The sequence below is a fragment of the Callorhinchus milii genome, unplaced genomic scaffold, assembly GCF_018977255.1.
Source record: "Callorhinchus milii isolate IMCB2004 unplaced genomic scaffold, IMCB_Cmil_1.0 Scaffold3, whole genome shotgun sequence".
In the NCBI taxonomy this organism is placed as follows: domain Eukaryota; kingdom Metazoa; phylum Chordata; class Chondrichthyes; order Chimaeriformes; family Callorhinchidae; genus Callorhinchus; species Callorhinchus milii.
In genome coordinates, this window is record NW_024704744.1 from 86,417,523 (window position 1) to 86,445,342 (window position 27,820).

General features: G+C 38.5%; 1 protein-coding gene across 1 annotated transcript in view; it reads left to right on the forward strand.

The window, feature by feature from the left end:
* hhat (hedgehog acyltransferase) overlaps positions 1 to 27,820 on the forward strand; it is a 107,882-nt gene that overhangs the window by 19,641 nt on the left and 60,421 nt on the right. The window contains exons 7-8 of the mRNA XM_007892478.2: positions 2,184 to 2,334; positions 14,543 to 14,578. Of these exons, the coding sequence (XP_007890669.1) occupies positions 2,184 to 2,334; positions 14,543 to 14,578 (187 nt within the window). The remainder of the gene's footprint in view (positions 1 to 2,183; positions 2,335 to 14,542; positions 14,579 to 27,820) is intronic.

Here is a 27,820-nt window from a genome sequence, read left to right on the forward strand (position 1 = left end):
GAAGTCAGTAATGCTAGCATTATATACTGGATAAGAATGCAGCTAACATCACACACTGAACAGAGAATGCTGCCAATTTTAGCAATGATGGGAAGCCACTTATTCTAGAGAACAAAGGAAGAGCGACCAGCAATAAAAGCAAGGCAGTCTACATTCAAATGATTGAATTAACAAAACTGACATTATAGGAAGAAATTGGGCAGAATGTCACGTTCAACAACACGGGGAGATAAAGAGGATGTGCAAAAAATCCCTTCCCATCCCTTCCCCCGTCCTTTTCTGAAAGGCGCTATATAAATGCAAAGTATGGAGAGAGTGCAAAGGCTGAGAGCATTCTGTGGGTATTTGAGAGAGGTTTGGGGATAGAATGTGTCTTAAGAGTATCAAGGAATGGGATGGATTTCCACCCATTCAGATAAGCTATTTTTATTCCATTATGAAAGAAGAATGAAATCAAGTGGATCAATTACAGGAACGTTCTCGTGCATGCTAACTAAATACCCAATTTATAATTATCTTCACGTGTTTATGTTCAGGCTTATCCTAAAATAAGACAAAAATGTGCAGTAAGATAGAGAAAGGCAGGATTGCCTCCATGCTTCAAAGCAAAGAAAGAAGGAACTAATTTAACCATCACTTATAACCACGGCCAGCATTTGGTTTTCTTCGATATGTACTACTGTGGAAAATGGTTATTTTTCTAAGGTTCCCATTGTATCTTAACAATAATAATAATCATAATAATAATCCCTGTATTTGGGTGTAGTACCTTTTATGTCAGGAGGATGTCTCAAATCACTAAACAGGATTTACTATAGTATAGTGACTGTGTATTTTGTAGGAAATGCAGCAGACAATTTGCAAACGGCAATGTCACCCAAACAGCCATGAAGTGAATGACTAATTTTACGCGGGAGGTTGTTGTCCAGAGTAAATTGGTGATATTTTACTCTTCAAAAATCTCAATTTGTGAGACTAATATTACAGTTCTATTACAAGGTACCCCAGTAGTACTACAGTTCAGTTTAAAATAATGCCTGCCCGCCTTTCCTGCCTCATATGAGCTTATACAACAGTATTTTGTTTGTGCTAGTCTTATGAAGCAAATGAACGCAACAATTTCAATTCAGTTGCAGAATAAAAAAAACCTAGCTAACCTAAACACAGGCATTATGACAATGGGGGAGCTCTATCCATTGAGTATCGTTTTTCTTACGAATTGTACAATTTGGTTCAACTGGTTGGCTTTGGAAACTCCATCCTAGAGTCCCTCCGGTTTACTTGCTCCCTCCCTCCTCTCGTTCAAGGCCCATCTCGAAATGTGCCTCTTTGACCGGCTTTAAGTCATCTTTCTTTTGCTCACCCCACCTTGGCTCTCATTCCCAGCTCAGGTGTCCAGCCAACATTGTCGAGCACTTTGAGACGTCCTCCCAATGTGAAAGACGCAATATAATTGTAAATTGTATTGTGTATCAATTTTGTATTTGCCTTAACGTATTGTTTAAAATATAAAGTGTAGCTGTATTCATTGGTTTATTTGATATGACCACTATTGAAGTAACAGCTTCCCTCTCAATCATACACCCTAAAAAAATCTCGAGTTCTTTCTTTTTTTAACATTCTGAAGTGGCCATCCAAGAATCTTATTCAAAACCTCGAGTTTTATAATAAAACTTATAATCTGGGAGGGGACAGGAATCTTGTTCACTTGATTTTACACCCTATGCTCTCACAATGGTGCACTTTTCACTCAACCCGGCTGTTGAAATTGTCCAAAAGCAATAAATACTGGGGAAAACAATCTTATGCCTTGGAATTTGTTCCCAAGTCTATTGGGAATTATTTCTAAAAGGTAAGTCTTTACTAAATGTGTTTGTGTATATGAGAATAATCATTGTTGCTTTTAATGTAATGCCTCATCACATTGTTGAGATCTCAAAGCCCCTCACAGGATTTCACTGAAGTGTAGTGACCGTGCATTTCTAGGCAATGAGAATTTATTCAGATTAACACATTTCACTGTGCAGCAGTAAGGCATTATTTTTCACCATTACCGTATTATTTCTGTATATGTAGGTAGTTTGCAAGGGTTAAAGTTTTGTAAAATTCCTATTAATAACATTTTAATAAAATATTTTATATTATATAATTGTATATATTAAGAAGTTTTTTTGTTTCCTTAGGTGGCCTTGGATTTGCTCATACCCTGTTTTTTTATCTGAAATACCTGGTACTTTATGGCATTCCGTCATTTGTCATGCACACGGATGGCCTTGAGGCACCCCGATTGCCGAGATGTACTAGCAGCTTGTACAGCTTTACCGGAACGTGGCGGTAAGTAGAGGGAATGTTTTGTTGAAGGAAAGACCAAGTGCGATGCTTGTGAAAACATTTGTATATGTGTCCATGTAATCTATTGTGTTGTGATTTCTATTATTTTGTTGATTTTTAGCCTGTGCCGTTTCACAAAGTTGAGTATTAGGGCAGTATTTTAGAGCAGAGCCCTCTCAAGGTGGTTTCAATTTGCCAAATGTCCTATCTACACATGGTTATTTCATTAAAAACCGAATCGGCTGTATTGATGTTACAAAAATGCAATATTAACCCTAGTTTTAAAAAAACAGTCAAAACCTGGAGAACAACATGGTGAGTTAGAGTTGATGTGTTGTCTGGAAGTTTTTGAGCAGGAAATTTAGGTGTTCTGCTACGCAAACACAGGCACACAATTTCATGCTTTGTGGTTCTGGTCATGGTAACAGCAATAATTCTTGCATTTGATGTAACGCCTTATCACGACTTGAAGACATCTCAAACCGCTTCACAGAATATACTGTAAAATGAATTGACTGTATATTTTGTGGGCGAAAAGCGGCAGCCAATCGAGCATCAACTGATATCAGGCAAATGAATTGGCATAACTGGACAACAGCCACTTGGCCTCTGAGCACCGACTCTAGTCTTCCTTATTATGGCAGTCAACTGTGGAGAATGGGAGGAAGAATTCCTAAAGAAGAATAGCAACTTAGCACTGGTCCAGAGCCTTTCATATAGGATAGCATTTCTAAGCTCTTTACACACTTTTATGGGGAATCACTGAGAGGGGCTGGAAGGAGAGGTGCTTTGAGGACAGTGACCAAAAGCGTGATCATAGAAGCTTCAACAAGTGTTTTAAAGGCCGTAATGTTGAGCAAGGTTGAATATTTTCCAACCTCCGCCTCCCCCATAAACACAGCTCTAAAAATAAATACGGCTGCTGAAGACTGCCATAAGCATTGATGAATGATTTAAAAGCAGGCTGTAAGAGAGTGGATGAACTGTGAAAATGACCCCAGATGCAATTGGATTCAGTGCCTTGAATATGCTGAGAGAGGAGACTGTCCCATCCAGCTAAATTCCTAAATTTAGTAAGCATGTTTATGTAATGGTAGTGACCGCTGCCAAATGTAATGAGCATCTGTTGATTGCCATTCATATGTACATTGGGGTGAGAAGAAGTGCTTTGAAATATTACCTTTGTTTGTGCAGCACATATGCTGCACAACTGCCGATGTGATCTGCACTGCAAAATTATACTTTAAGGCACAAAGATGTTTATTTTAAAAAACATAAAACCTTCATATACTTCGCAATTTGTGACCAGATTTCATGTGGTTTTGCCCAGATGATTCTCTTACAACCGAGATCACTTCAGTGGACTCATAAAATCACTGTTGATGTGACAAATAGATGGAGGTCCTACAGGATCCATGTGAGATACAAATAACGATAAGTCAAAAATGAATCCTTCAGTCAAACACTCCTACAATGGCAGGGGAACTCATGGGTGGAAAAAAAATCCAATGAGCCTTGATCAACCATGTTTCAGCAATCTGTTGAACAACCTCAAGCTTTCACATCACAGATGTGGTTAAGGAGTCATTCAAATAGGTTGGTAATTTTGTCAGTCTGCTATTTGTTACTGTGCTCTCTCTGGCTGAGCTCAGGGATGCTCACTATCATACCTCTTTTAAGTTAACTGATGGAAAAGCTGCCAGAATGGGAGCCTATAGCCTTCTGCACCATTTCAATCTGAGGAACAGATTTCTACAGGGACTCCAAAGTGGTCATGTGTCCTCCCAAATTTTCACTGCAGTCAGTGAATGCTGAAGTAACACAGCCAGTGCTGATACACAGTTAGCCTTTTGTCAGCCTGGCTCATTTGGCAGCACTCTTGCCTCTGAGGTAGAAGTTTGTAGGTTTGAGTCCCATGTCAGGACTTTGGACTCATATAGTTTAGGCTGACGCTCCAATACATTGCTGCAGGAAGTCTGCATTATTGGCTTTTGTTGGCCATTTACCTGTTCAGGTGGAATAATAATAATGTATAATATAATAATATAATATAAATAATATTATTATTATAAAGAAGGCACTATTGGAGAACATTCACTCCAACCCCTGACTCCCCCAAGTGTCCTAGCCAATAATTCCTTCAATAAAATTTCACTTCATGGCTGCTTCTGGGATTTTGTTGAGTGCAAATTGGTTGCCATGTTTGCTTATAAATAGTCAGTATGCCTTGTAGAAATTTTGTGAAGTATTTTGAGATATTCTTATTGATATGTCAAATGCAATATTTACCTCTTTATTTAAGTGTGAGCTTTCTACTGAAATTCCCTCCCCCATGTTTTAGGAAAAAGTTAAATGGTATTAATGCAGTTAAAGAACACTAGAGAGATTATTTTAAAAAGAAGTAAAAAAATGTAGAAAATTCATATATAATCAGAATAGGAAAAATGGGAGATCAGCAAAGAGAGTGAAAAGTGCAAAATGAAAAATCACCAAGGAAATATCCCTGGATATAAGAGGAAAGAAATCAAGTCAAGAGAGAAAAGTGAAGTCGAAGTTTTGGTTTTAGGGGATAATGTACTGAATGAGAGAGAGAGAGACATTTAGTGTAATAGACCTTTCCCTCCATTGGCTATGTTCACTTTACTCTATAATGGACTCTGCCCATTAATCTCTCGAGAGAAGATTATTATGGTTCTTCCCTGCACCTTAAACTTAATTGGTTGGAACTCCAGAATATCTATGAATATCTTGTCAAATTTTGCAAATAGCCAACAGGATATAACAGAGTTGTATCCTGTGTGAACAATAAATAATTTAAAAAATTGCTACATTTTTCATGGGACAAAATTTGTAGAACTACACACTTTGGTATCCTATATCGACAGTTGAGGCTATTAGGTTTTGGAAACAGAACACCACCAAAAAAAAGTTCCATGATGAAAATGGCGAAAGAAAGATTATGATTTATGATTATGATTTATCATTTGGGCTAGGGAGGAACTTTTTCGAACACTTCCACTGGAAACAAAATGGTTTGGAAAGAATTTATTCCCCCACTGCTTGTCCAGGAACCACCCTACCAGTTGGGGCTTTGGGTCGCAGGGTTAACAAGAACAAAGTGATTGAATCCCTGCTGCATACTCCCCCCATACTCCCCCCACCCATGTTTGGACTGCTTCTTCAAGTCCTGCTGATGTGTGAGGCTGGCTGGTCTGCTATTGGATTACAGCAGCACCTGATTGGCACAGGATCCAGAGGATGCACTCTGATATTCTGATATTCCACTGCCAGGCACATCACTTTGGAGCTAACTCAGTCCTGATTACATCAACCCCCACCCCTCCCCAAGAATAATCACAGTTGGAGTTTATGATGGCTGGGGCTATGACAGAGAGGATTTTACAAGGACTGTGGAAGTGATGGCCTTCATGGGTTAAGAGGCCCTTTATCGCATTTCTTATGTGACCATCTGTCTGTATCACTGAACAACCTATAGGATGTGATGGTGTCTGTTCTGCTGGTGAAGGAGACAATGGTGTCTGAGGAGAATAGTCAAACAAGTTTGAATAGAAAAAACATTGAATATTCTGGAGGACTTTTTGTAGACAGATTTATTACTGTTGTACCTTGTTTATTCATGCACGGTCAAAGCATTTGTAGGGCCAGTCAACACCCGCGCCCCCTTCCCCCCATTGATATCGCACATCAACAGCCGAAGGTATTATCTGTACAGAATGTTCCCTCAGAAGATTGAGTGGATGGTTGCATCACTAGCATATTTATGGAAAGAGCAGACTTGTTGGGCCAAATGGTCCTTTCATGTTCTATACTTTTTTATGTTCTTACGTTATTTATCAATGTTTGGTTGACTTTAATGATCTCAGCAGTTTTTGAGTCATTATGTTGCATCAAGTTCTCATTCATCTTTATTCTTGCTCATAGGAACTTAGAGAAAAGGAGAAAAGATATTTATTTTCTAAAAAAAGTAAATGGTGGGTGATAGTGCTAGAGGGTGTTATAAATTTGCTCATGCACATAGCTGATGGGACAGTTTTTGAACATGCCTACATTTCCTTTCTGCTTGCCAATACTATTAATTAAACATTAGCAGAATAATTAATTAATGAACAGTTGAGAGAACAGTTTGGGCAGGCCACAAAGGATAGGAGGAAGCTAGAAAAATTAAGCATTTGGAAAAGGCACACTTTTCACACAGAAGCTGGCACTTTGCAATATTCAACTTTTCCAAAGCTAAAGCAGCACTGCCCCAGAATACCGACATTCCTCTGTCTCAATCTGTCTTACAATTTGAGCGTGCAGAATTGTGGAAAATTCTAAGTTCAATCTGAATTTATAAGCCGGTTTTCAGCAATTCCTGGAGTGGAGTCCTGTAGCTCAGTGGTTAGAGCACTCGCTTTGCAAGTGAGAGACCTGAGTTCAGTTCCAGGCACAGGGCGAAACCTTGGGTAAGTTTCCTTACTCCACACGCCTAATAATAATCCCTCCAAAACCAAAAACAATAATAAAAATTGGTCATTTTCAATCTACGACTGTTTGTGGGACATTGCTGTGCGCAATTGGCTGCCGCGTTCGCCCACAAATATACAGTCAATTCACTTTACAGTGTGTTCTGTGAAGCGCTTTGAGACGACCTCTCGACGTGAAAAGCGCTATATCAAATGCAAGGATTATTATTATTATTAATTCTTCAAATGAACCGGCTTCCAAATTGAGACGGAATTTGAGAATTCTGCACAATTCTGCGCCATCTTAAACTTTCAGACAAATGGTCTGAAATTCAGGTCTACATTATGGGTTGCACCTTTGGTGATGCTCGATTACAAGGAAGATTTCCCATTAACGGACAACGTCGCTGTGAAATATGCAGCTCACTTTACAGTATATTCTGTGAAATGCTTTGAAACATTTCGATGACATGATAAAATGTAAGGATTATTATTATTACAAGCACTCTGCATAATACAGATCCAAATTTCAGCCCCCAAAATGGCCTTACTGGCTCAGGCTACGTGGCGTTCCATGCTTTATTCTGTGGAAGTGGAATTTTCTGGTCCCAGTGGATGCTTGTTGAGATCATTTTTCAGCACAATACTGGAGATACAACAACAAGATTACATTTGTATAGCACCTTTCACTTCAGGAGGACATAAAAAAAAGCTGGACAGTGTACAGCATTTCAGATACCTGATATAACCAAATAGAATAATAAATGCAGATCTTAAACCAAAGGCAGTGGCCTACCAATTAACCTACTGGATATGGCTGAGTATGCTAAACATTCATCTTTTGGCCTGTAACGTGTCTGTGATTGAGTTACTCCACTAGATTGTTTTAAAGTTCAAGCAATTTGTTAACTGTGTGTGATAGCCTTGAGCACACAAAATTGTTGATATCTGACATGTGAAGTTCTGCAGTCAGCAGAATTGGACGTGAGAAATAAAGGCAATGAATGGATCCAGATATTCCATTATATCTTGCAGTCTTTCTTGTAATCGATGTTGACATAACATAATTTGCTAAAAGTTCAGGAGCTGTGCAAAAAAAAAGGCATTTCTAGGTAAGTGAGAAAGAAAGAAATTTCTTTGCCATTTAGATAATCAAATAAGATGCCAAAAGATTTGTGAGCATGATCAAAGGCACTGGAGATATAAATCAAAAAAAATTCAAATTGTGCAGCGTTATGAATGCTTACCAAAAAGGAGTGCTGCCAATAATTCAGCATTCAATTTTCCAATCCATTAATTTTACAATCAGTGAGAGATTACTACTATCTAAATATTTATCCTGCCTTTTGTAAAACGCGTAAACACCGACGGGTGAAGCAACAATATTCAATGCAAAGAACCTGGAGCAGATGAGTTAGATGAAATTTGCTGAAATTGTAATCTTTGATCTGAATTGCAAATTTTAGATTTCTGTCCTTCATTCTCTTTTGCTTTGATCATCGCTTTGCTTTTTACCCCAGATCTGCTGTATAAATTATTCTATTTGATTATTGGAAAGGGTCCAGGGGAGATTTATCAGAATGGTACCAGGGATGAGGGACTTTAGTTATGTGGAGAGACGAGAGAAGCTGGGGTTGTTCTCCTTGGAGCAGAGAAGGTTAAGGGGCGATTTAATAGACGCGTTCAAAATTATGAGGGGTTTTAATAGAGTAGATAGGGAAAAACTATTCTTCAGTAACCAGGGCAGATAGATTTAAGATAATTGGCAAAAGAATCAGAGGGGTATGAGAGAATTTATTTTATACAGAGTATTGTTATGGTCTGGAATGCACTGTCTGAAAGGGTGGTGAAACCAGATTCAACAACAACTTTCAAACGCAAATTGGATAAATACTTGAAGAGGAACAATTTGCAAGGATATGGGGAAAGAGCAGGGGAGTGGGACTGATTGGGTAGCTCTTCCAAAGAGCCAGCACAGACATGATGGGCCGAATGGACTCCTTCTTTGCTGTAACATTCTATTTTTCTATGATTCATAAATGTCTGTAAGAATAAAAATAATATCACAAAGTGTCTGAATCATGTACACAAAAAAGCGGTGCATGAACTGAGAGCCAGCTTTAGGATTTTCCACTCAATCTATCTTCAATGTTTCGATGTTGCACCTTATTACAGTACCGTAACTTTGCATAGTATTTTAGCAGTTAAGAAGTAGCTTATTTAAGAAGTGCAAAAGATATAGCATTTGAGTGTTGCACACTGCAGTAAATGCCCAGCTATCTCAGAGATTCATTTTGAGTCTTGATCCTAGTGGTAGCTGAGGTTTCTTTTTAACTTTAGTAAAATAAAGTAAAATTGAAAATCCCAACAGTTTGCAATGAAACCATTAAAGTCTAGAAAATCAAATCCCATATTTAGCAAATGGTATTCGGCAAACGTTACTGGAGCGTGTTCTATCAAAATCTACCAGCAGACGGTGCAAAAACCTCACTTATTTGCTTTTGGTTCTTGTGCAATTGCCTTTGACACTGGCAACTATTGTATTCCTGGAACAAGGTATATATTTATCTTGAGTCTGGTAAAATTGCAAAAGCATACTGGGATCTGCAGAAATCATCTTCAACTGCACCAATTGTGTTATAATTGCTTAGCAGCCAGATTCCAATAGGACCCAGTTTCCAATAGCAACATAATGACCATTGCTCCACTGGTTGATGAGTCAGTGACGAGAGTCCATCAATTTAAAATAGTTAGCAAATGGGGAGGTTAAGTAAAATATTTTGACGCAGAGAATTTTTAGGAAATGGAATGCCCTTCTGGGAGCATTGAGACAGAATCCATATTAACTTTCAAAAAAGAACTAGGTAAATATCTAAAAAGGAGTAAACTACAGGGAGTGAGAAAGGGGAGGTAAATAGGACTGGAAGTATTGCTCTTAAAAGAGCTGGCACAAACAAGATAGGCCAAATTGTCGTCTTCTGTGCTGTAAATTTCTGTGGTTCTGTTGTTCCATGACAGCTACTGATTTTATGAAGAAACACAACTTAGGTGGGAGTATGGAACTTGAGTCAATCATCATCTGTTTCCTCCGAGGTTGTTGTTGTTGTCCCAGATTAAAAAGCTGCCTTACTCTGATGTGAGGCTCAAAGCTTCTCCTTGAAAAAGAAATGAATTCAGATATCATAGTCCAACAAATAAGTAGCAAATCTCAGCCTTGTTTTCCAGGCTCTTAATATTTTATAACCATTACATTTGGAGTCAAGTCGAGACCTTTTCTCCTCCTTAGTTTTCTTGGGCTTCCTCAAATCAGGCTTCACTTGTTCAGAAACTAGTTCACCTTTCACACAAACTATCAGCTTTGGGGATTTAATGTTCACGTATTACACATAGTGAATTGCTCCGCTCTTAACCCCTGAGTTCCAGTTCAGCAAATAAGAGTTGAAATTAAAGGCATAATGGCTTGAACTGCAGCTCTGCAGTGAAAACGTATATTTATTTCAGTGAATAGACAAATCTAAGGGATGAGCCAGCAGGTTAACTACTTCTGTCATGCTTTTTCATGATAAAGTCCAGCCAGAGTCAATTTTTACTGAATATAATATAATCCTTGTGTTTATGCTTTCAACTTCAGAACTTCTCAAGGTGCTTAACAGATACATGAATTCAAATATATTCAGTCTGTGTATCTCCAGACAAATGGGCTGCCAATTTACACACATCAAAGTCCCCAAAATAGCCATGTAGTGAATGACCAATCCATCTGAAAGATTGTTTGCCGACCAGGACACCCATGATCAGGAACTCCCATCTCTTTTCGAATTATGTTGCAGGAATATCTTTCGCCCACAAATATAGGGACAATTCAATTTACAGCATATTCTGTGAAGCGCTTTGAGATGTCGAGACGACATGAAAAGCGCTATATCAAATGCAAGGATTATTATTATTATCATTAATGTCCCTGAACAGACAGACAGGACCTTAGTTTAACATTGTAACTGAAGGACAACAACAATTACATTTATGTAGTGCCCTTCATCTAGGATAACGTCTCGGAGAGCTAAAATGCACTGGAGTACCAATGTACATTATGGGCTCAAGTCTTGATGTGGAGCTTGAACCCACAACAATCTTCTAACCCAGAGAGTAGAGTGCTACCAACTGAGCCAGGCTGACCCCTTTTATTTGAAGTTCAATCTCTGTCGTAGTTACTATTTGAGATACTGCCTTTATTTCAAACATTATTTCTGAGGCTTCATCAATAGCAAAAAGTGCTCTTCCCCTACTGATGTGCTGAAAAGGATAATTGGTCTGAAGCCCATCATGCATTAAAGTGTCTTGTGTCCACAATCTTAATCAAACTTGATTCTCCTTATATCAAGTATGAATGTACAATGTTCAGTCAGTTGAATTTTTAAAAAGACAACTGAAGCAGAAATACCCATTTGTGCGTTCAAAATAGTCTTATGTAAAATATCGAAGCATAAATAATTTAACAGGCGGCATTTTAGTGTGAAAATATTTGTGGGAGATACTTTGACATTGTTAATGATGTGAGATTGTGATTTGAGGTGATCATGAACAAATTACTTCAACTTAATTATATTCTGAAGTTAATATTGTGTGGGGGACGATTTATTTCTGCAGTTCTGCAATGCTCTTTGAAGCACTTTCTGTGGTGACATCAGTGTTGATTTTTAAAAATTTTACATGGGTTCAGGACATCTCTATTGTGGAAACATAAAGTGCTTAGAATTTAGCTTGTATAGTATTTAGAAATGGGAATTAAGCTGCAAGCATACATATTACTTTGTCATAGCGCACTTATATGAATACTTAAATGCAAATATTACGAATACAAGAGAGATTCTATTTTTGTCTCCCTTAAAACTGAGAGAGATGTCAGCCTGGCTCAGTTGGTAGCACTCTTGCCTCCGAGATATAAAACTGTTGTAGCTACTTGTCTATTGTAAGGGATCACTAATTGTAGCTGTTACTTACAGTAAAATATATACAATACAACTTTGTTCCTGTTATCTCAAAGATTGAGGTAACTCTACCACCAATACTAGTTTTTGGAAAACAAAAGTATGTGCATTTCCCATAGCTACAGCATGTAGATTGGTACTTGCATCTTTAAATCTTAGGTTAACATCTCATCCAAAGGAAGGCCCCTCTGACAATGCAACATTCCACCAGCATTGAGTGTCACTCAAGACTATAAACTCAAAAGACCTGATGTGTGGCTTGAACCTACAACCCCTGACTCAGAGGTAAGAGTGCTGAGCCAGGCTGACACTCTGGGTAGCACTTCATTGTTGGAAGTGATGTTCAGATGGACATAAAAGATCCCATGGCACTATTTTATCCTTCACATAGAATTAGTGATTCAGTTCATTGCTGTTTGTGGGATATTGATTTGCATACATTGGCTGCTGGATATAATTACAAATACAGTCACTACAATTCATAGCAATTCCCTGTGAAAAGCTTTGCAGCATTTTGACATTATAGACACCATATCAAATACAAGGTTTATCAGTATTTCTATAATAGATTAGTGCTAATCCTCAGTGACGGTTTCAAATCCAGTTTGTGGCAAATTTAGAAAGATCTTTCCCGCTTTAAACCTTCTTTAGTGTACAGACAGCGAATTTAAGATTTAGTGATCTGAGAAAATGCAGGTTAATTCCAGGCAGATTAATTTGTAAGGATCTAGGGTACATATTGTCATGCATTTCTAAAATAGCAATTTCATTGCTTTGGTCAAATGTAGATTTTTCTTTAAATTGTGTATTTTGTATGCAGGTTTAATGTGCAAGAAAATGATTGTTGTCAAAGAAAACGATTTTTTCTTCCACATCACAAAACAAATTTGTTGGCTCTTTTGATATCAGAAGCATCATTGATCTTAAAAGAAGAAAAAATGATTGTAAAAACATAGAACTTTTAACAATAAAGTGGAATTATTATTGACGTTTATCTATAGTGGATGTCACACTCACAATAACCATTTGGTATTGCAAGAAATAATAGATTTACAGGATTGATTCTGAGATGAGGGAAATTGCAGTGTACTTTTATGATGGAAATATAAATTACTATTCCAGAATTACTTTCCAGGGATGTGTTCTACATATATTGTAGGATAGACCACTATTTTTTTGTTTCAAACATAAAATATGTGGACCCTAGTTCTCAAGGTCAAAATGGATAGTGGAAACAGGTGACAAATACCAAAAATAATTTTAAAAGATTGAAGCTTTTGGAAGAAGATCTGAAAAAAATGAAATGTGTTTTGCTGTTAGCAAAGTGACTTGAACCAAAATTTTCAAACTGATTCTCAATATAAAAATATACAGTACTATCACTTGGATTTCCTCCCCTTGCATAAAGAATTGAACTGATATATGGCTAACATTCCAATTAAGTGATGGGGGAGTGCCACATTGTCAGAGCAAACCACACAATATCTATAAATAGAGGAACAAAGAAGGTTGTAATGGTGAGAAAAGATTACCTATTAGAGAACAGAGCTTTCCATGTATTCTATCCAGGAAAGCAATATGGGAGTATTCAAGTGTTTCACAAATTTGGATTCATAGAAAGTTAAGAATTGTTCAGAGATGCAGGGTTTGGGTTCTTGGAGACAGCGTTAGAAATTCTATTTGACATCATAGGCAAGAAGGAGACCACAATATTGGTAGCTGACAAAGAGAATCCATCAAAGCTTAGATGTGGTCGCTGATTGTTAGACTTGCAAGCTACAGTACGTGAACAACCTGTGTCTTTGAAGAACTGAAATGGCTAAAACTATCACTGGCCCATTGAAGGGCATGGAAGAGATCAAGGCCGAGTGATTCAGCTCTTGCACTGTGAGGGGAATGATCGACTGCTGTCATGCAATTGATGAATGCAGAGCAGAAACATCAGAGGAAGACTGGATAGGTTTCAGTGGCGAGAAGAGGAACCAAATGGAAGAGAGAAGAGAGGCCTAGGGAACCTTTGCATTAAAGGTGGAAATAAAAGGATAAATTACAGGACAGACTGAGCGATTTGGTAGAAAACTAGATCAGGAAATATTTATTGCTTGCGATACCACCCAGATTTTTTTTTATTGGACACAACCAGCAGTAAGTGTATCATTAAAGCACAATTCTATGGGGAATCCTACTGATATTATTCATTCTGGGTGGTTTAAAAAAAACACTGTTTGAGAAGGATGATTTCTAGGAAAAGATTCAGAAGTTTCAGACTGGGTGAATTAAGTTGACTCCCATCAGACAAATTGTGTTGCTTCAGTAAATGACTGATATAAAGTATAAAACACTACGTTAACCCTAGTATTTCAGGATACATTTGAACACTTTTTGTAAATCAATCAGATCGAAAAATAAAAAAAAGTTTTAAATAATGCAACTATTGTTGGGGAAGGAATTTATGATGAGAATGCTTAAAAGGTTGGCAAAATGTGTTGGCCCACAATTCCCCAAATAAAATTGGTTATTACTTCATTTTCATATGTGCGACATTGCAATGTCAAATTGTCTACCGCATTCACCCACAAACTACACAGTCACAGCACTTTACAGCTTATCCTGTGAAGCGCTTTGACATATCCTCCTGGTGCGAAAGGCACTTTTATCAAATGTAAAGATTATTATTATTAATAATGTATACATGTAAATTGAATCCTAATCTAGATCACTTAAACTAAAAATTCTTCTTTGGGTTTCTCTCTGTAGGGAATTTGATGTCGGTCTGCACCGCTGGCTGGTGAGGTAAAGTAAAATATTATATGTTTACATTTAGATTTTGTGAGTCGGCTATTTTTAGTGCTTGCGTTTCCTGCATTTTTTTAAAAACTTAAGATTACATCAACAAATGCAAGTGTTCTAATAACTAGTATTTATTTCAGAATGATTTTGTTATTTAGCACATTGGTAGTTCAACCTTAACACGATTACTTATGATGAAATCAGTAGAAACTGCTTGCCCAAATCATTTAAATTGGTTACAGTTCTCAAAAAACACAGTTTTGCTGCTCAAAGTTATATTTCTGTTTGTGCGTTTCCAAAATGGAAATGAACTTCCTCAGGAAATTGTAGTGTTAATTGTCACTAATTGCCAGGAAAGGTCCTCCTTTGGGAAACTACATTTTTTGTATGGAAATCTCCGTATGTTACTCTTGACTCGTGAGACATTTGGTCTGAGGTGATCTCTGATCTGAGCCAAAGTCTTGATCATCAGCGTGACGTACATAGATTTACCTTCGGAAGAGACATTAAACCAAAGTCTCGCCTGCCTGTGCAGGTAAGATCCCATGGCACCATTTGAAAAAAGAAGATAGTTTCTCCTGACATCCTAGCCAACAATCCCCCAAATAAAATTGGAAATTAATTTCATGGAAGTTTGTAGAACATTGCAAAATAGCTGTTCATCCACAGATACACAGTCACTTCACAAACCTATGAAGCACTTTTGTATGTTCTCCGTACGTGAAAGGGACTATACCAAATGCAAGGATTATTATAATTATTACTGTGTTTGCTACAAAATATATAGTCATTGCATTTTACAGTTAATCCTGTGAAGCGCTTTGAGACCTACTCCCAACGTGAAAGACTCTATATCAAATGTAAGGAATGAGACACAGTTTATGTTGGAGGAGCTGTTTTTGTCAGCGAATTACCTTTAATGCTATCACTTTCCCAAGGCAGTAATTTTTCAATCACCTTCATGTTGCCAATGTATTTTATTTTCTTCCTTCAATCCAGGTTTCTTTTGCTGTCACTTTGAGCAGTATCAAATCGACATTGTGCAAGTTATTAGCGTGAGAGAAAATTAAGTTCTGTTAAAGATGATATTTTTCTCATTCATTTTGCCCAAATTAATTGAAATGTTTTCAGTTGCTATTTTTCTCAACGTTGTAATGCATATGTGTGCTTGTCTGTGGGGAGGGTGAAGCAATATCAAACTATTCTGTATAACTTAGTCTGAAAGAAAAAATTATAAATCATTATTGATTTTGAACCTAATGTTGTGTTCATCGCACCTCTAGATGTTTCAAACTCACTTGTAAAAATGCTCTTTCAGCCTAACGTCAGTACCCTTGAGTGCATAGATTGAGGTTCTTCAACGTGACAAAGCTGGTGAGCAGAGCTTTTCTTTTAAAACAGGACGACACCAAATAAACAAAATGATTACTCAGATGCCACGCAAAATGAAACTTTGAGTTTGAAGACTATCTAAAAATGTTTCACTTCATCTCGTCAAAGAGTTTTGATATTCTCGCAAATCGCCTGTCAAGATCTTATCCCAGAGTCTCTGGTGTTTCAGGGATGCTGGCAATTGTCATTTGCAAAGAACTTCACTAGCAATTGAATTGATTCTGACACCCACATGTGTCCACTGACCTGCTGTTAGTACATTCCTGAGATGCTATTTGTTGTTTGTATTTCAGTAATGATGCTCTTTTCTCTGGATGGTTGTCCTTTCGATCTCCAGGGTTTGGATCCCACGAGGAGATGGCGCACGAAATGGCTTTGATATTTTTTAATGCTTTTGATATTTTATACACCAAAGGAATACTGCAGCAAAAGTTCTCAACCATTATAATTGTGAAACCTTGTTTGAGTACTTGCCAGGTCCTCATAGGAAACCTCAAACCTTCAAACTTATCTATTACAATACAATATGATTACATTTTGTCCTTTGGCTGAGATTTTAAACCAATGTCCTTTCTGGTCAGATGGGTGTTAAAGATCCCATGACACTTATCTAGAAATGGCCTTGTTGCCGATATGGGATTGAACCAAGACATCACTAAAGTGAAAGGCAGATGCAGATGTACATATTTTAAGAGTGACAGCTGATCTCTTTATTTCAAGTGCCTAAAAATGTATCAATTTTATTTCTTCCAAATGTTGACAGATAACCAGCAATAAAAGTAAATCTAGCCAAACAGAATATTTTTCCATTTTCTCCCCTCCTCTGCTGAAGGCGCTATCTCAAGACAGCCCTCGTCCAAATGGCCATTTGTCATGGGCTGGACAAGCATTGGGGAGCTTGATACCTGACCCCAGTCCTGCCAAGTACAGTGTTCACACAGGACACTATTGAACAGCACTCATTTACTGGCTGTCAAAAATCCATATCTGAGATTGCATAACTCTTAACTTCACACCGATCAGCATAAACCTTATAAACATAAGCATACGTCCTGCCTAGACTTTTCAAATGCACTCCTCACTCGTCTCCCTAGCTCCCTTTTTTTGGTCAGCTGGTTATCTGACACATTAGGAAAGCCATCACCATATTTAAGAGTATCCAAACCCAACTGACTCCACCAATCATAAACCTCAACTCACTCAAAACTCAGCTGCTCTCATCCTCACCTGCAGCAGATTCTATATGCCCATCACCCAAGTCCTTGCCAGGTTCTCCTGACTCCCTGGCTCCTAGCAGATCAATTTCAAGATCCTCACCTTCCGAACCTATAAGTACCATCACAACCAGCAACTCTTTATTTCTCTGATTCCTTACCCTACTCCTCTACCCCTCTATATCTGTATTTAAGTCCATTCTATATTTGTATTTAAGTCTTGTCTTGAAATCTACCTCTTTAACCACATCTCTGGTCAACTCTCCTCTCTCTCTTGCTTGACATCCACCCTTTGTAAAGCATTCTGAGACTATACCCAATATTAAGGTGCTATAAAGTTGCAAGTTGAGATGTCCTCCCAATGTGAAAGGTGTTATACCAAATACAAGGATTATTACTCATTTATTTGTGACAAAGGATTCATAGTACTCCTTAACTTGATCAAAAATCATCATAACTTGGCTTGTACTTGACAGAATCAGAAACAATAGGAAGTTTATGGCAAAGGAGGCAGTTTGGTACTTGGGAGTTGTGGTTCTCTCACTTTATGGAAAAAAACAGTATTAAGGTATTATCTTAAGGTATTATCATTATTAGGTGTTTTGTTTTTGGTTTACATCCCTGTAGTTTAAGTGTAGCAATGCAGTTAGTTGATTGGCGAATCGCTTTTCTGGGGGTAATAATTCCTTTAAAGAAAATAATAATAAATTGGTCACCTCAATCAACGGCTATTTGTGGGACACTGCTGTGCGCAATTGTCTGCCGCATTTTGCCCATAAAATATACAGTCAATTCACTTTGCAGTATATTCTGTGAAGCACTTTTGAGTTGTGTTGAAGACGTAATAAAGCGCTATATCAAATGCAAGGATTATTATTATTAATTAATACACTGAGACACAATGATGCATTCTTAGGGGTAATATAACCTTCATCTAAACATAATTAATGCACTTTTTGTGTGTTTTATTTTATCTTAGAAACAATGTCAGCTGTAGAACATGAAAGAATTCTTTAAAGAACAGTCTTTGTTCCGTTTTTCTTTTCTGCCGAACATTGAGGGCTGATGAAATCATCAGTGTAAATTACCTTGTCCCAGCCGTGTGAGGGAGATGAATGAGTGTAGACATTTGAAATCGACACAATCACTGAAACACCTGGGGCTATTCATGACGATTTTACTGATGTTAATTTACTTTCCTCATGCTGTGGCACTCAATATCTCAACCAAGCCAGTGATAATTAAAACACAAACTAAAGGTGGAATGAAGTTCTGAGGCTGACGTTAACCCCAAGGACAGACTAGAAGCAGAACGACCACTCGTGCTTTTTTCCTTTGTGGCACAGCGTGAAAGCACATCTTGTGAAAAAAAATGCTATGAGATTACCTTAGAATAACCAGAGAGATTAGCATTAATGAGGCACTACACCTCCCCCTGAAATTACTGTTTTGTTTCATCCACATACAGTACTAAGATGCACTTTTCAGATCGCCAGAGTTGTTTATAATGAGTGACTCAGTCTAATTCACGGTGATGCAGATGGAATTTGTGATTGAAAAAGGCAGAAATTGGGTTATTTAACTGACTTCCATTCCTCTGGTTTTATTGCTAAGTCTCTACTACCTGTGCCTCATATTTCTGTTCCCTCGCAGCTTGCAAAAAGCAATGAGCAGCCACAAATGAAAAAAATTCGCTGACAGGCTGATTGTTTGACATTCTGACACATGTTTGACCATCCTGAGTCGGGCCTGCCTGACTTCAGTCAAGTCTGAAATCTACAGCGCTCGACTAATAAGACTATTGTATGTTCAAGCACTTGATATGACTCATGAATAAAGATACTACTTTGCCATTGCTCACTGTTACAGATGCTGCTCCTGGAATGGTGGCAGAAAACTGGGCTCATCATATGCTGATCGCTAAAAATAGTCGTATCTTTTTTAGTAAGCAGCGTATGACAGAACACGGTGTCTTTGTTGCAACTGCATAGATTAAGAGGCTGCAGCAAAACAGTAATTCTGCATAGAGAATAATTAATGCTTTTACAGACGAACATTTAAATTCTGGCCTGAGCACTCTGCTTTTGTAAGTACACTATTGATATGTACAGTAAATGTACAGAATTCTATAAGCTGCATACATGAAGGAGAAGGGAATAGAGGGTTGGAGGCGCATGTACAAAAAAGGGACATGGACCAGTTGGACGAAATGGCTTATTTCCATGCTGCAGTCCCTATATAATTCTATGTAATTAATGCTTTTTGGATATGCACCATAAAATACTAATCTATAATAATAATAAAATACTAGTCCAGCCATTGTTTTTTCCTGTTCAGTTGTGGAAGAATGAAGCATAACTAAGTGGTGATCAATGAGGAGAAATTATCTGACTTGATTTATGAGTTAAAAATTACTGTACCTCTACAACAACAACAGAATTACATTTATAGAGCGCCTTTCATGTCGGGAGGACATCCCAAAGTGCTGAATAGTTGTGTCGGGGCCCAGGCATGGGGAAGGGGTGGTGTAGGGGTGAGGGAAGGCAGAGAGTTGGGAGGGAGACCAAAGGCACAATCGAAGAGAAAGGTCTTGAGACCGGCCTTGAAGGATGCAAGGGAGGAAGCGAGGCGAAGGGACCGTGGGATGGAGTTCCAGAGTGTTGGGGCAGAGAGGCTGAAAGCCCAGCCACCGATAGTAGGGCAGGTCGGGCGGGAGACATGGAGCAGGCCGGAGCCTGCTGAATGGAGGGAGCGGGCAGGTTGGTAGGGAGTCAGCAGGTCAGGGAGGTAGGAGTGGGCAAGGCCATCGATGGCCTTGAAAGTGAGGACGAGGATCTTGAGTTCGATCCTCCGGGGAATAGGGAGCCAGTGGAGTCGGGCGAGGGTGGGAGTTATGGGGTTGCGGAGCCTGGTGCGCGAGAGAACACGAGCTGCAGAGTTTTGGATGATCTGCAGCTTGTGAAGGGAAGAGTTGGGAAGGCCGATGAGAAGAAGGCCGATCTACTTTATTGGCAAGCAAATATTTTTTTTCACCTTTTCTAAAAAAGGAATGCGAATATAAAAGGCACTGATAAATTATTTTTTAATTCTTATTGCCAATGTTCTCCAATTCTGTGTAATGAAGGATTTTGTGATACACATAGGATGGAATAAAGAGTGCTTTTCACTATCGCAAAAATACGAGTGCCCACAATATTTGATGTTATGGCGAATATTTGATCTATTTATTTTCAGATCTGCTTGCGTTTGCTATGTAGATTAGACTGCAATATCACACAATCATTTGTACTAAAAAAGACAATTCTGTTAAAAGTTGAAATACATATTTTGCATCGACAGTCACAGGAATCAGAAACTAGACACAAGATCGGATGTGGTTCAGAGGAAGAAAGTCCCGTTTGATCTTATGCTTCTATAACGCCCACCCTACTGTTCTCCCATCACAAAATGAGTCCTGCATCCGGGTAACTTGTTCCAGTTATAAATTACCTTCTGGTTAAATAAATACTTCCTGGTGTTTGTCCTAAAATTGCCCTTTGCAACTCTAAACCTGTGCGCTCTTGTTCTATTGTCATGGTGCATCCAAAAGTGTTGTTCTACATTTTCACCCACAATAGATACAGTCAATTCACTTTACAGTATATTCTGTGAAGCTCTTTGAGACAACTCGAAGACGTGATAAGGCGCTATATCAAATGCAAAGATTATTATTATTTACTTTCTCAATTCCATTTAAAATCTTGTATACCTCTATAAGGTCTCATCTGAGATGTCCCCTTTCAAGAACTTTCAAGAGCCCTGACTTGTCTAATCCTGATGAAGGATCATGCTGGAATTATTAATTTACCTTGTTCGGATACTGAGTGACCTGCTGTGCCTTTTCAGCAATTTCGCATTCTATTTCAGATTTTCAGTAGCTGCAGTTTCTGTTAAAAATAATAGTTGCTTTATCAGCAGAGGGTAGAAATATTTTTTTTCTAGATGTGATCATCTGCCTTTTTCCAGTTTTGAGTATAAGAGTGTAATAAGCACCACAAAATGCTTCAATAATCCTTGCATTTGATATAGTGCTTTGTCATGTTGTTAAAATGTCTCAAAGTGCTTCACAGGATTATATTGTAAATTGCAGTGTCTGCGTATTTGTAGATAGGGTTTGCACACAACAATTTCCCACAAACAGTCACAAAGTGATTGACTAATTTTATCTGGGAGACTGTTTGCGAGGACACAGGAAGAAACAATACTATAGAATTTTTATTGCCCACCTGAACAAGTAGATGAGACTTCAGTTTAACATCTCATCTGAAGGAAGCCACCTCCGACAATGCAGTATACCCCCAGCACTGTATTGGAGTGTCAGTCTGTGAGTTCAAAATCCTGACATGGAGCTTGAACCCACAACCTTTTGACTCAAAGGTGGGAGTGTTACCAACTGAGCCATTAATAATAGTCCTTGCATTTGTTATAGAGCCTTATCACGCCTTTGAGATGTCTCAAAGTGTTTCACAGAATATACTGTAAAGTGAATTGACTGTATATTTTGTGGGTGAAACGCCACTGCCAATTGCGCACAGCAGTGTCCCACAGTGTCGTGGATTGAAGTGAAATGGTTTTTTTGAAGGAATTATTACCCTCAGAAAAGCGATCCACCAATCAACTAACAACCAGGGTCCTACCTGTTGCTTGGTAAACAGAGGCGTGTGGAGTAAGGAAACTTTTCATGGAAGTTTTTGGGTTCTTTAACTAACATTTCGCCCTGCCAGGAATTGAATCCAGGTCTCTCGCTTGCGAGGCAAGTGCCCTAACCACTGAGCTACAGGACTCCACAAATCTTAAATCATTAAATTTTAATAGTGAGAATCCACACTGATTTGATTTATTTTCCAGTAGACTGTTTTCAAATGAAAATTTCTGATTGAGTTTAATATTGACCTTGGACTCCTTCATTTAATTGTCCAAATCTCTGGTATGAAACATAGAATACCTGCAGGTACCCTTAACTGAGGGAAATCTGGATTAAGTTAAAGATGCCCTGAATTCTTCGCATATATATTTTGTTTTACCTAACAGAATTTGAATCGTAGACCATCATTACATTTTTAACAAATTGCTCTTCCCCTGCTCAGTAAAGCTGACCTTCATACTATAAGGACTCGTAATTTTGCAACATCAATGACTCCATCCATCAAATGCATAGAATTGCGCTCAGGCTCAGCTACCATTACTGAAAGCTCCCCCTTCAACAGAACACCAACAAGTATCGCTGATCTAAGCACAACAATTTGCTTAGTTAATGGTCTCTTTTTGACGATCAGCACAATGTTGTTGATCAGGTTGCCTTCCTTCTGCTAAAGACGTCAGCACCCGTTTATTTTTGTCTCTCAATAATCTTGACACAGCAGAGTTTGCGGCTGCTTGTGGCAGCACTGATGGCTGATTTCCTTTGGAGTCCTGACAGCGAGCTAACCTCACCTGTTGGAATTTTTTGTTGTACGGTTAAACAGAAAGGTGAAAAGATCAGCTTTGTTATTTAACTATGGGATGCTGCGCAATATAGTGGCATGGTAGGTTGTGGATTTGGAAACTTCCCATTTTCATTCTGGTCTCACTGTTTCCGCTCAAAAGAAAGGGAAAATTCTTGGGCCAACTTTTACAACCATTGCCTGGCTGTCTCTGTCTAGCATGGCCTAGGCCATCACCATTGCACACCGATATTGATATAACTTAGAAGGAGACAATAATGAATAAATGGTAGTATTTTGTTGTTGTTGTTGTTGTATCAAGATTTTCAATGCAAAACTTTCCAAATCAGGACCAAGTTTGGTCAGTCACCCATGGTGACTAAGCTGTTTACACAGAGGAAGGCAAGCTGCATATGTTTTTCCAATTCTCTTTCCAGCTTAGAGAGCAAAATGGAGCAACATTTCTTACCAAATGCACAGCAAGCTTGTGGGATAGAAGATATGGGCCCATGTATTGCTTGGGAAGAGGTTGGTGGAAATAGAGCAGGTAGAGGAGAAACCTTCCCTTCTCCCTCTCATTGCTACCCCATGTGAGGGACGCTATACTAAACACAAGTTGTTATTGTTATTACAAACATGCCTGTGCCAGATTTCTGTGTCATCCCTCCTGAACCTTGCTTGATAGAATGCATTTTAATTCATGTAAACAAACGTTTAATACAGAAAACAATGTTGGAGAGCAATTCTAAATTTCTGCAGATAAACTTTTCTTTCCTCCGTGTAAACAGCCATTTGAAAATCTTTCAGAATTGAACACTCAATTATTAAAATCATTTTGATTCAGTGGTTTCGTGAAATCAGATTCAGATGCATATCGATTGAGCGGGCAGAGGTCTGAGCACTACAATTTTGCCATTTGATGTGCAGACAAAATAAGTCTTCATCCAAGCATCACAGAAGTGTACAAACTAGTTAGTAATTGATCAGGTTTGAATGGCAGGAGCTCAGCACACTTCAACACAGTTGTCCTGCAGCTCCCTTCATGCCATATCTTCTTTAAGTGATTTAACAATAATTTAGCCTCAGAACATCAGGGAGACAAATTCCTGTGTGAATCGAGCTTTGCCTCTAGATACAAGGCAAAAAGCATTGTGTTTTCAAGAAATTTGTGTGAATGCGTAGTCTGTGGATAAGTAGTTTACTCATTCAAATACATTATAAAATAGATGTGGATCGAGACATTTATGAATGTTTCCTCCTATATAACCATTGTGCGAATTGTTTTATGCATGGACAGAAATGGTGGTTGATACCTTAAACATTGCTGTCTTCAGAGCTTCAGAGATAAAAGACCTGTTAAAATTGCCACTTCACCTTCTCGGAGACAGCAGAATTCTCTTGGTTACTTTGCAGAGCTGCCATAGGAATTTGTGCTGCAAAGTGAACGTGGCAACAATTTGTATGCATCTGCAGTTTGGTCAATACATAGTGAGATTGTTTCCTGACAATTTCTTTCCCGCAATTTTCCTCTTTTCACTCTTGCTCTCCTGAAGACTTTGACACCTTGTTATTGTTTTGACGTGAAGTTCCATGGGCACACTTTGGTACAAAGTCACCCATTAATCATGTGTGCCTTGACTGAGTGTTAGTCAGAACATCACAGTCAAGCCTAATCCTTCTCCTTTTTCTCTATACAACAATCAGCAGCAAAATGTCTATCTGATTTCTCTCATTCCACAACATAGAGATACTGAGGCCAATTGTAGTCCCCTAAATATGCACCAGATGAGATCAAATAACTCAGCACAGATTGCATGATTTCGTGATTTCTGATCTTTACTAAGTAATAATCCTTGCATTTGATATAGAGCTTTTTATGTTGGGAGGACATCTTAAAGCATTTCACAGGATTTAATGTAAGCCTTACATTGTATGGTGTGTTTACTTACAAATTACACAGTCTATGGGATCTTTAACGTCCACTTGAACAGGCAGATAGGACCTCAGTTTAACGTCTCATTCGAGGAGAGCACTTTTCACAATCCAGTGCTCCTCGGGCATTGCACTGGAGTGTCAGCCGAGACTTCATAGATGCTTGTGGGACATTGCTGTGCGGACATTGGTCGCTGTGTTTGCCTAAATAATACAGTCACTACACTGCACTTTACAGCAAATTCTGTGGAGCACTTTGAGACATCCTTCTGATGTGAATGGTGTTAATATCGAAAGCAAGGGTTAGTATTATTATAAATAGAGATAAGATGCACCACATCTGCACTTCCTTCCCAGAGAGAGTGCCTCCTTCCTGTGACCACTCTAACTATTGATGTGTCAACCCAAATCACTGAAACTGTTGGTGAAGTCGTCCTGGAACATGAACCTTAAACTAAGGAAGTGTTTTTAACTACTGGAACATTGCCAAAAGAATGAAGCTTCACGACAGTTTCTGTCGAAACCCATTTATTTTCTCATAGTTTCTTACTCTGGCAGCTGCTACTTCCATGAAATGGTTCATGTCGTGCAAGATTTATTTTCACATGAACTGTGCATCCAAGCTTTCTGGAGTGTTTCAGAGCCTATAAAATTCTCAGTGCACATTTATTCCCACTCGACATTTTCTTCTGAGTGCCTGCACATGGCAATTAAAGGCATAATGGTGAGATCAAAGCTTTTGTGTTAAGGTACTGCACTATTTATTTACATTGTGCTTGGGTCAACTTAATGCAAATCTGTGCCCAAATCAAAATGCGTTAATGTTTTTTGTCCATTTTTCCTTAATAATTTATGCTTGACGTGGAATAGACTTCTGCTATCTTGAATGTCCAACCTTTCTTATCTTTCTCTATTTTACTAGTATTACTAACGTTATTACTCTCTAATTTAGATTCTGTTTCTCATGAGCTTCAAGTAGAAGTCCTTGACACTTCTTCCTATAGCTCATTTTTTCCGAGGCTCTCCTTACCTCCGTTAGCCTTGCTTAGTTTACAGGCTTTTAACATCCAAGCTTTGCGTCATCTAACCACCATTACTTCTATGTTTGCTTTTCTCTCTCCTACTCTTTTCAACCTCTGTGATGTCCTGCACTACGTGTGCACACTTCAATCTAAGTTTCTCAAATTAATAAAAAAAACATCTATATATTGCTCAAAATTTGCATTAAGCCACACACACTTTTCTTATTTACTCAACATTTTCTTTCCATGTGTATTTTCTCTTCCTTTTTTGTATCATTTCTACGCTGAGTGAGCAGGCAAACAATTTGGCCCAAGCCTTGAACTGTTCACAAAAATGGTCCATGATCTCAACTTCTGTCCCTCCACTGTTTGTGGTTTGAGAATCCCAGCACAATGGTACCATTCGACCCGAGTGTTGAGTAGCTGTTATATCTAGGATATATCCACAACCGGAACAATTGATGCTTTCGATTTTTTAAAAATTATTTAACAATTTTTAAATTTCATATTCTCCTCTTTCCTTCCTCACCCAAACATACTCAACACTTGGACACTGGAGAGTGCACATAAGTGTGGAGACACAGAGATCCACCATGCACTGACCAATTGCAAACACTTGGTGAACTCTTTGCAACTCAATGGGAAAAATCCCTCGTGTTTGCGATTGGTTGTGATAACTGCAAAACCTACAGTCACAGTACTCTGCACACATCAGAATGGATGGATGTCATGGTGTCTATTTATAATCTTTGGGTTGCATAATTAATAATAAAAAACTAGGCGAGAGAAAGCCTTGGGTCGGTCAGGGAATTAGAAATGCTCAAAAAATTCACTCGACAGTCGCTGCACACTGGGATGAAAGCTTGTTACTACGCATGGTTGGTAAAGTTTTGACCATGGTGTTTGGAAACCAAACCACTTTCCTCTGGAAATTGTTCACAATATGCCCTGTGTAGCTCCCACTGGTGTTTCCCAGGGAATGCTTGCAGAAGCCAACTAAATAGGCTGTATAAGGAAAAGTAGTGAGGCGAAAGGCTGACTTACCTGTAAGATTGTTGCTCTTTTTAGGTTAGAGTGTTGCAGTTTTGAGGAACCTGAACAAATTGAATGTTATATGTTATTAAATGAGCTCAAATCGTATGTACCTCATAATTTTCCTTTTTTTCTCACTCCTGCATTCAGTTTGCAAAATCAGAGGGGAGAGACGCATTCCATTCTCTCTCGGATTAGGATTTTGAGGATCCTTAGGTAGCATGCATGGACTTTGTTTGGTTTGAGCACTTTTAAACATGGTGATGGATTTCTGCATGTCAGCTATCTGGCTGACCTCCCCCTCCCACCCACAAAAAAGACGTTGTTCTCTTAGGGTTATCCATTTGACTCCAATCTGAAAATAACTTTAATGTCATTTGTTTGACCTCAGCCAATTTCAGTCAACTTTTACGAACAACTATGTTTTCGGTCTGGAACTAACCTCTCACATCAAATGTGGCACTTGAGACACCAAACACTGAAGAACATTTTTATACGTAAGTCTGCTGACAAACCCATTGAGCAAGTACTTTGATGTTCTGCTCTTCCACAATAATTCTGTCATTCCAATGTTTGAAACATCTTATCTTGACTTAAATTTCCATAGAGCTAAAACATTTCTTCTAATCTCTTTTCTTGCATTTAACAATCTGCCTTTTTCTTCCTTAATCTTCGAAATACCTGGTTTAGGTCTCCTCAAGTGGCTTTTGCATTTCTTCCAATCATCATTACTTTTTCATTCTTTCTATCTTTTTAATACTTTGCTTGTGTTTATGTTGTGCCCAACCTACTACTTCTGCAGTTTCTGGAGCCAGAGAGACCGAAGAAACCTAAGACCAGGCTACATGGCCAGGTTGGGGCTGTTGTGGAGAGGGGTGTGTGACTATTGAGACTGAGTTCCTGAACAGAGTGGGAACAGTGAGTGAGAAGAATGCTGATTGGGAAGCCAGACAACATACAGCCACACATCCCTGACGTCTTGTTAGAGCTAGCGAATGCTGTCAGCCCCTGCTAGGGATTCTAGACAGTGTGAAGTTTTCCCCCTGTATTAACAAACTGTTGATTCATGAACGAAGTGTGCCTCAGTGTGTGCGGTGTCTGTCTAACTCTGGTGATTCACCACCATGGTTACACTACAGAGGACTGAATGTTTGATTGAATATTAGAGAGGGGACATTGTAATCTGGGAAC